This window comes from Oryctolagus cuniculus, chromosome 8, assembly GCF_051225735.1.
Source record: "Oryctolagus cuniculus isolate XC-2025 breed Fujian yellow rabbit chromosome 8, ASM5122573v1, whole genome shotgun sequence".
NCBI classification, from domain to species: Eukaryota; Metazoa; Chordata; class Mammalia; order Lagomorpha; family Leporidae; genus Oryctolagus; species Oryctolagus cuniculus.
In genome coordinates, this window is record NC_142874.1 from 5,035,626 (window position 1) to 5,045,897 (window position 10,272).

Genomic DNA, 10,272 nt, shown 5'->3' on the forward strand with positions numbered 1-10,272 from the left:
AGGAACGTGGTGATTCTTCCCACCCCAACTCCCACCCTTTTCCCTCCTTCTCCTAGGGAAGTGAATTATTAAAGACAAAAATTCTTGAGTGACTGCATGACTTTAATATTATTTATTTTTTAAAAAGATTCATTTATTTATTTGAAAGAGTTACACAGAGAGAGAAGGAGAAGCAGAAAGAGAGATCTTCCGTCCACTCATTCATTCCCCAATTGGCCACAACGGTCAGAGCTGCACAGATCCAAAGCCAGGAGCCAAGAGCTTCTTCCTGGTCTCCCACGTGGATTTAGGGGCCCAAGGACTTGGGACATCTTCTACCGCTTTCCCAGTCCATGGCAGAGAGCTGGATCTGCAGTGGAGCAGCTGGGACTTGAACCGGTGCCCATATGGGTTGCCGCACTGCAGACGGTGGCTTTACCCACTATGCCGCAGCGCCGGCCCCAATGTTAATATTATTTATCCAGTTTCTCCCATCCTATGGAAGGTCAGTGTGAGGCTGTCTGAAAGACTCTTGTGCTTCCTGTTTGATTTGGATTTCGAGGCTTAGGACCTTATGGGTTTGGCAAAAGGCAGTTCTTTTGACCTATGTCTCTAGCTCATTTGATGTTGACTTTTCAGATGCTAATAAAGAGTGTATTTATCACTTCACTTGCATTGCATGCCAGGAGTGGAACCAAACTTTGTTGACCTGGTCATTTCGACAGTTGGTGTAGCGGCAGACGAAAACCATTTTGGAATCATTGATGTGAGACTCCTCACGTTTCCTCAGGGTGTGGAGGGAAATCATAACGATGATATAATACATTTTGTACACAGAGACCATTATTAACTCAAATGGCAGTTTTTCTCCTCCTTGGCTAAAATAATTAACATCAGATTTGAATGGCTTACAGGTCTGAAATATCGGGATCATTCCTTGTCTTCACTTCCTCGCATGTTGGTCGCATTATTTTATCCCTGCCTTGTCTCCTGACCAGTGACCCCTGTGGTTGCTTTTGTCGTTATGAGGCTTTTTTCTCTTCCCATAAAACTATCTGCAGTGTTTATTAGCATCCAGTGTTGGATTATTTGATTGTTGTGCCATAATAATTATCAGTGACATGTTTCTACATACATGCTGTGTCCATACGTACGTGAACGCACATTATTTGTCAGGCCCCAAAGAACACGCCATTACCTCACACCAAAGAAATTTAGAAGCATATTCATACACTTTATCTTATTAATTCCATTTCTAAAATCCTAAGGAACTAAGTCAGTGGAGAAAAATCTGTTTTCTGATTAAGTAGTTTATTATAAATATATACATTAAAGTATATTCTGTGGCACAAAATATCATAACATCGTCAGAATGATAAAATGAAGAACATAGAAAAAAGAGGCTTTTTTTACTTTATATTACTTAATATTAGCATAATGTGGAATTATGGTTAAGATTATGGGCAGTTTTCCCTGAAAATATTTTTATTTGCTGTCCAACTTACAGTCATAAGAAAATACCTAGTTTAATAAAAGTTTTTATCTTTATTTAAGGGCCCAGGATTTATAGCTGCAATGTGGGGTGTCTTCATGTTTAAAGAAATACAGGTATGTATAAGAAAGGGTAGAAAACAGGCATATGTCCAAGTAAGAAGCGTATTCAACATTAAGTTTCTGAAATCTGTATGTGGCTCGTAAGCCCAGGGCAGAAACACACAAATGAATTTGACAGGTAAAGTGCTGAAAATGTTCCGTGCCTATGGAGGGAAGCAAGCCGAGAGCCAGGGTAGTTATTATGAAGCGTCGTGTACGCCTCACTGCACCAAGAGGGGAAAAGACTTCAGTTAACCTTCATTGCCCCGAAGGGATTCTAGTTAAATAACTCAACAACATACGAAAGATTAAGTGCTGGGGCCAGCACTGTGGCTTAGAAGGTTAAGCCTCCATCTGCAGTGCTGGCATCCCACATGGGTGCAGGTTCAAGTCCCGGCTGCTCCAGTTCCAGGGCAGCTCCCTGTTAATGTACCTGGGAAAGCAGCAGAAAATGGCCCAAGTGTTTGGGCCCCTGCTACCCACATGGGAGACCTGGGAGTGAACCAACAGATGGAAGATCTCTTTCTCTCTCTCTCTCTCTCTCTCTCTCTTTCTCTCTCTTTCTCTCTCTACTTCTGCCTTTCAAACAAATATATCTTTAAAAAAATTTTAAAATGCTAAGTATAAAATGTCATATATAAGCAGAATAAAAGGTTTTTGGTTTGTTTGTTTGCTAGTTAGTCCAAAGGGTAAATTACCCTTTGAAGCAAATAAGATAAGGAGATACAGCTTTATTTTAGTCCTCTTGCTTCCCAAAGGCCTCCCTGTTAAACCAGTTTAGTGACTGCTGGCTACCACCATTTCTTCCTCTTTCAAAAGCAAATGATGGGGATGTAAAACCTAGCTCTGGTGTGTGTGTGTGTGTGTGTGTGCAACAAAAATTACTTTAGAACTTTTTTTCCTAGGGAAAAGATCTTTAGTTGTTGACTAAACACGAATGATGTTTTATAATAGTTTTTGTAAAGGCATCGTAAATCCAAAGACTCTCTGTGGAGACATCAGAGACGCGGTGTTTTCTGTTGTAACATGCAGTTGTTTTAACAAATAATGCTGCTTCCAGGAAGATATTAAGTTGCTAATCTCTGGACAGCATCAAGTGGAAGTATTTCTAGCTAGCTGACCTTTAAAATGATTATTCAGTTTTGGATTTGAAACATCCCGATGATAATAAAAGGTCTCAATTAAAAGAGCCATCACTTGATAATACAAGTAAGAGTCTCACATTAAGCTAATATTTGGCCTATAATCTGGATTTTTATTTCTTAAATACACAAGTATAATCTAAAACATTTACAAATACATGTGTTAAGTTCATATGCATTTCTCATTTATTTTAGTTGTAGTCACTTTCTATAAAAAGTCACTAAGTGCCCAAAATGTGTTGTAAATCTCCCTACAGATATTTCACCTACATCACAAAATATTTATTTGTATTCAACAATTTGACACTGTCTTAGAAAATCACAAGTTAGTGATTGTAGCTTGTTTGCAATTATAGGTATAAAGAAGCACACACTAAGAAAGCATTTGAAAATTATTTTGGTCACTGTTGCAAAAAAAAAAAAAAAAACACTCAGTCAAAAATTGTCTTAACTTACACGTAAGAGCTGTCTTCACAGGCAGAATTCCTAGCCAGAAATCTTAGTACTAGTTCTTCAGAATCCTCTAAAAACATCTGAGGCATAGTCAGAGTTTTTTTTTTCCCTAAAAACATCTTTTAAAAAGACACCTCTGACCAAACAGATCATTTTAAAGGCCCACCTACACCCAAGAATGGTTTAATTCAGGAATTCAAGGATAGCTCGTAACATGCAAATCAATTAAAGTTACTGACTACAATATTGGGTAAACAGAGGGAACTGGTAATGTACACACTGCTCACCTCGCAGTCAGCAAGAGGAAGGAAGCCTGACCTGGACAGAATGTCTGTGAAAAAAGCATCAGAGACATGTAGCTCGAGTGGAACAGGATTCTCTGTAAGTTGGGAGTCAGCGCTTTCTCCATTGCCACCATCAGTCAATATTTTCTGCAGATCCTCGCCAGTTTGGTAAGAAATAAAGGAACTAATACACGAAAGGAAATGAGAAAAGTGTCACCTACAGATGGTCTTACCTTTTAAAAAACCGTGAAATAATCACCTGAAAATCTTAAACTCCAGTAAGATCAGATTCAAACACGATTTACTTCACCGCAAAAACTTACAGTCGGACATAGACGGCAAAGCACTTTGAAGAGGTGGAAACTTCCCACAGGCCCTGGGGAAGCAACTCACACTTCTCAGCAGGCAGTGCTGTCCACTTCCATGCAGTGGGAGTCCAAGGAAATCCCAGAGAAGCACTTTTTTTTTTTTTTTTTTAATTTTCAGAGTAAGTTCTCAAGTTTGGCTAATGATGTATTTAAAATAGGCCATAAACATAAAAATAAGCACATACCCCCTCTTTCTGAAATATCTGCAACTTAGATTGAGAATATTTGCTTATAAAGTAAGAATTTTTAAACATTAGAAATGACTGCTCTTTTCTATTGATATTAAAAGAGAGAGAGAGAGAAGGCTGAAGTGAATGTTACTGACCCCAACAGAGTTAAAGGTAAAATCCGATCTGTCTACCTACAAACAAAAGTTAAAAGGTGTCCAGAGGTGCTTCTGATTCAATGCAGATGTTTCATTGCCTCTTTCTAGCTGTTTTAAAGGAAAGTTCTGAGTATACACCCACCAGGATAGTCCCCTGGAAATATTTGTAAGTGTTTTTATTAGAAACCACACCAAATTCTCTAAGCTTATTCTAACAATACGAAAGCAAAGCCTTTATTTTTGTGACTCTTAGATCCTATCAGGTCTGCGTCTTGAAGCTGTCCTTGGAGACAAGTATTTTATAGTACTCAGCTTAACAGGTGCAAGGACTAGCAGGGGACCCAAGGACCCTTGTGCCCAAGCGTTGTCAGTCAGTTGGAAATTTTGCAATTCTAATCTTCTTTTAAATCCCATATCTGTTGCTCTTTGAAAATGTTGTTTTAGAGTATTACATTGGTAAACTATAAGAAGTTATGATTTCACCAACACACTTTAATCAGTGTGTCTACAGTAATAACAACACAGGGAGTTATTACCACGACAATTTAAAATTGGCTACTTCAGATAAAGAATGAGATCACCTGTTATATTTTATTATTACTTTTGGCAATAGTGACCCTAATATACTTCAGGAATTCAGGCTAACATCTTTTTGTGGGGAGCAACTGAGACTAGACTAAGTTACTGGAATTAAGACTTATTCTATGCATCTGCTCTCCCACAATATGGCGCTGAAAGAGAGCCCAAACAACCTCTACGCAGCTGCCTCTCGCCAGTTTGACTGATAAGCTGCAGGAGCTGATCCTGCTCCTGATTGGAGGAGAGCAGCGTGCTCGGCATGTGGGTAGCAGAGTTGGGGTTGGTGGAAGAGGACTATAAAGGAGGAGAGAGACGGCATGCACCAGGAACATCCGGATAACACCTGAGCAGCCCCCGAGAGAGCCGGCCGGCGGTGTGCCGCTCCTCCGCGGAAGTGGGGAAAGTGGCAGGGGGAACTGCCCTTCCACGGAGGTGGAGGGGTCGGCAGCCAACCCGGGAAGAACCAGCAGCAAACCCGGGGAGGGCCGAGCAGACAAAAGAACAGTGCAGGGTCCTGTGTCGTTCCTCTGCGAATGGGGGAGCGACACTTTTGACTTTGGAAAGAGGGCTAGCGTGCTTTTTTGAGTGTTAATATTCACCTTTGACAAAGGAAAACTCTTGCTCTTGCTCAAATATATTCAGCCCTTTTTTCTCGAGAAGAGTAAGCAGTTGGGACAGGTTCGTAACCATCCCTGACAACATTATTCATATGTCCACAGATAAGAAAAAAAATGAAGCTTAGAACGTAGTCACATAATTAGGATGTAGAGTGCTTATAATTTAAGCCCATGTTTAAAAATTTAAGTAATTGCATCAATTTCTAATGGACAAAGGACGTTTGGAAATCACCCGCGTATATTCGTTCTTTGAACAAATATGAAGACTCTAGAAAAAGTTCATGGAAGATGCGTATTATCAAGAAAACTAATGTGGGTTTTAACGATTTTTGTACCAAAATAAACTCCTTTGAATTTCATTTTTCTGTGAACTTTTTGAAGTGTCCCCATATTTGTTATGTTTAGTCTACACTGGTAGTACTGTCTACATTAAGATTAAAGTTTTTACACCTAAGGAAACAGATGTTGGGAAACCCAGAGGTTCAGTGCGCGTGTGTGTGTGTGTGTGTGTGTGTGCATAAATAAACTGCTCTGTACTTGGCAAACCTTTTGTAGACACTCTTATTAGAGTGACTTCTAGTAGTGCGGAGGCCCACAGTGAGTCAAACAACTCAACTCACCCCACCCTGACATACAGAGCTCTATTTCAAACAGAGGCAAAGTGACCCATGCTAACCCAAATCTTGACTAAGTCGCAGAAAGGAGAGCAGTGTGTGCATGTGGTCAGCCTGGCCTGGCCTGCCCGAAGTCTAGTTTCCTGTGGGAGCCCTGGGAGAGCTTCCCTGCCTGAGTTTCTCTCAAAGCAGTCACAGCCTACGCAGAAACCCCCTCCCTCATTGCAGGGAGAAATGGGTCTCTCTAAGCCTTTACTCTGAAGTAAAGAAAAGCCGCTCCTTTGCCTGGCTGTAGGAACCCAGGCTGGGGCTTGGTCCTCACTGATTTCCCGCATGAGCACAGAAGAGGGGCTGTGTGGTGGTGGTGGTAAGGGCTGGGGGCTCGCAAATTCAGACATCCCTGGGGTCAACCCCTTATGAGCTCTCTGCCCCCGATGAGCAGTGCAGCTCTGTGGAGGCCCAGCATCCCATGCCCACAGCCTTCCCTGAAGTTTTACCCCAAACTGGGGAAGTCTCAGGCTGCAGTGCGGCAGACCCAGAGGCAAGAACGTTCACAGGAGAAAGTCCTCCTCTCCTTTCCCCGTGGATGGGAGCAGGCTGGGTGCCCCACCGCTACCTGGAGTAGCCTCCTCCCTCTTCCCTGTTTTCTGCCCAGAACCCGTATGTGTCTTCTTTGTGACTTAAAATTAATCATTGTTGTTTTTGCTATTTTTTTAAAAAAAGGAGGTGTTATAGTATTATATGATTTGACTCTCAGAAGATCTGAATGTAATGAGACCATAATACTAAAGTCAGAGAGATGCTGGTCCTGTTTCATTTTGTGACACTCAACCCTTGCCTTAGAGTACTGGGGTCTGTCTGCAAAATAGATACAGGCAAATTCAGAGAGGAACAGCCAGGACAGTAAGGGAGGTTGAAACCACTGCACATGAAGAGTGGTCATCAAAGAAGCTAAAATACTGAGCAGGAAAACAGACACCTATGGGCGTATGAGATAGGTATTTTTCAGTGTTGGAGGGTTTACCTGTGGAAGAGGTACTACCACTGACTGGTCTTTATCCCTAGAGGTAAGACATGTGGGAAATCTTTCTGCTTAGCACAGGTGGATAATTCTCTGTTAATCCAAAGATGGACCGGGTTACCCCGGGAAGCGGCTGCTCTCCATGGTCTCAGCTTTAAGAGCCCTGTCCCATTCTTCACACCTCGCGCCACGTCTCCGCCTCATCCTTGGGAATCCTCTCCAGCCACCCACATGCTCCTCATCGCCCTTCCTCTGGAGCATGCAGCCACTTTCTCCTGGGTCCCCTCGCCTCCGTGGGGCCCCTGGAGTCTGTCCACCATCTCGCAGAAATGTGTGGACGAGCACATCTGACCTGTTCACCGAATATGACTGCCTGCTCCCTGGATGTCTTCCTGTGGCTTGGAAAGCAGAGCCCAGAGGTATAAATGGCCTAATAATCCTCGTGGCGCCCCAGCAGTTGGGACAGCACCCCCACCTCCAGCACCGTCTTGCTTTGTGTACCGCTCACTGCAGTCAGAGCGTCCTCCTATGAGTCCTGGAGAAACGCGCTTCCTGTGCACCTAGCATTCCTCCTTCCTGAATGCCCACTCGCTGCTCCTTCCCCTGGCGAACTCGTGGACGCTAACAGGTGGAAGCTCAGCCTCCCTACCTGAGAACCCAAATAGTAAGAATCCGAAAACACACTCTCAAACTGGCATGCACTTTCTTACTAACGCCCCCGTCATCATGCACCTTCTTTCCTGTAAGTATTTGATTTCTGTCCAACTCACTGCATAACACCCTTGTTCTGCTGTCACCATTTAACCCTAGTAGAAGTGGAGGCAGAGTGGGTGCCCACATGCGTTTCCTGAATACGCCAATTAATAAGGGTCTTGGAGGTTTCCAAGGTGATCTGGGTGATTACTAAGAGAGACTATCCAGAAAACAAAAGCATACAGGTGGCAGGAGCGTAGCATCAGCAAAGCCCCAGAAATCCCGAGGGTCTGTGCTTTTGTGTGTGTTCGGTTCAGGCTCTTTTTCACTGCAGTCATTTCTTATTACTCAGGGTCTGAAAAACTACTTATTAATGACACTTGCGTTCTGCATCATCGTGACCGCCGCGCTGTGCACTGCGTTTTCTAAACTCTGACGACACCCGGCCAGCAGATGGCAGCAGTGCCCGCCAGAGCGAGCCCGGCTGCGATGCGTTCCTTCACACACCTGCAGCCTCTGCACCGCTCCCGCCGTGGGGGAAGGATTTTTCTTCTTCAGCAGCGTGAGAATGAAGGAAAACTGAATTTCTGCCAAGTACAAACATGGAGGACTCCTCTGGCGAACTGTCTCTGAAGAAAGTTCGTCCCGGGTAACCTGAAGGTCTACAGTCCTGCACACTGCCACAGGCCGAGCCCAGTGAACGAGGTCGGGCCCGAGGCTCTGGGCACAGCCTGGGGAGCGGGCACCAGGCTGCCTCACCGTGGAATCAGACTGCACAGGCAGGTCTCTGCTAGAGGAAGGCATGTCACAGTGGGTAACGACGTTAAAAATGCCGCTTCATTACTTTTTGCCAGAATTTAATTAATGTTTCCCAATTCCGTCCTATCCACCCATCTACGCTCAGAGTGCCTTTGATTATCTCCAGATAAAGTCCATCCTGAGAACACACACGCGTCACGCCATGGGGAGTGTGTGCATATTATAAACAGACACAGGTACACGCACAGGCAAGTACACACACGCCCAAACGGAGGGAAATTCTACAGTTGCTAAGTGAGATTTTTAGTTTATCAGTGATAATTTGAGTGGACCAGTACTGCTTGAATACACAATTGTTTCCTGAAATAGGCTTCTCTAGACAACCTTTTGCTGGCAGTTTTCCAGCTTTCATTTTGTTTTTGTCTTCCTTTTTAACTGGTGGTTTCTAGTAGGCAAAAGAAAGTGGCAGACCTGCTGGTAGTATTTCTCTAAGAAATGTCTTTAAGAAAAGGGAAATGGAACTGGGCTAGTGCACACGGTTTATAGTAAGACCCCTATTCAAGTATGCGTTTCACTGCTTCCCACCTGACTCTGCTGGGGAACCAGCAGCTCCTACGGGCATGACCACTGAGGCGAGCCGGTGTGGACTTAAATCCCACCTGTGCGCCACCTCAGCCATGTGACTCTGGAAAAAGCCCAGAGCCCTCTGTAGCCGATTCTTCATCAATAAAGTGCATCACGAAGCTGTTGTGTGGGGCCAGCTGGTGGAAGACTGTAGAGTGTGTTCGTGAGTACTTGGCAGGTGTTCTATCATCGTGAGCTATTAGGACGGCGTGCTGTTGGAGATGTAGAAAAATGTCTCTAGATCAGAAAGTGCATTGAAAAACTACTCCCCTCCCCACTGAAACACTTATTACTATGAATTCCTAATAAATAATACTGGAGTCCCATTAATTATTGAATTATTAATGCAGATACATATTTCACTGTAACTTCCTATAATCCTTTCATTTTAAACTGAAATGTCATTAAATTATGCTGATCAGTGGAATAAACTGACATGGTACAAAAGCTGTTTTTCTTGTTTAAATGTATGTTACAACCATGAGGCCAGCGCTGTGGGGCCGTGAGTTAAGTTGCTACTTGAGATGCTGGCATGCCATATCAGAGCGCCAGTTCAAATCCCGGCTGCTACACATCTGATCCAGCTTCCTGCTCACACGCCTAGGAAGGCTGCAGATGATGGCCCAAGTACCTGAGCCCCTGCCACACGTGTAGAAGATCAGTCTAGGGTTCTGGCTCCTGGCTTCGGCCAGGCCCAGACCTGGCTGTTGTAGCCATTTGGGTAGCAAACCAGTGGACAGATCTTGATCTCTTTCCCCCGCCATTCTGCCTTTCAAATCACTAAATCTCATATGTATTACATATATATATATATATATATATATATAAAATTTTATAGGCCGGCGCCGTGGCTCACTAGGCTAATCCTCCGCCTTGCGGCGCCAGCACACCGGGTTCTAGTCCCGGTCGGGGCGCTGGATTCTGTCCCGGTTGCCCCTCTTCCAGGCCAGCTCTCTGCTGTGGCCCGGGAGTGCAGTGGAGGATGGCCCAAGTCCTTGGGCCCTGCACCCCATGGGAGACCAGAAGAAGCACCTGGCTCCTGGCTTTGGATCAGCACAGTGCGCCAGCTGCAGCACACCGGCTGTGGCGGCCATTGGAGGGTGAACCAACGGCAAAGGAAGACCTTTCTCTCTGTCTCTCTCACTGTCCACTTTGCCTGTCAAAAAAAAAAAAAAAAGAATTTTATAGATATTTGCATTATTCTTTAGCTTGAGATTGCCA

General features: G+C 44.1%; 1 protein-coding gene across 16 annotated transcripts in view; it reads left to right on the forward strand.

Annotated features, from left to right (window-relative positions):
• The window catches only part of TMEM144 (transmembrane protein 144), a 43,046-nt gene extending 33,548 nt beyond the window's left edge, over positions 1 to 9,498 (forward strand). For 9 of the 16 annotated variants that reach the window (XR_016211536.1, XR_016211538.1, XR_016211533.1 and 6 more), the window contains 3 exons: positions 1,534 to 1,587; positions 7,057 to 7,394; positions 8,021 to 9,498. Coding sequence is in view for 7 of the 16 variants with exons in the window: in XM_089301855.1 (XP_089157981.1) it covers positions 1,534 to 1,587; positions 8,021 to 8,104 (138 nt within the window). In the remaining 9 variants the exon portion in view is untranslated. Of the gene's footprint in view, positions 1 to 1,533; positions 1,588 to 7,051; positions 7,395 to 8,020 lie in introns of those variants that run through there. The other 7 variants (XM_089301858.1, XM_089301855.1, XM_089301859.1 and 4 more) reach the window with 4 other exon arrangements.
• Positions 9,499 to 10,272: the final 774 nt, after the last annotated feature.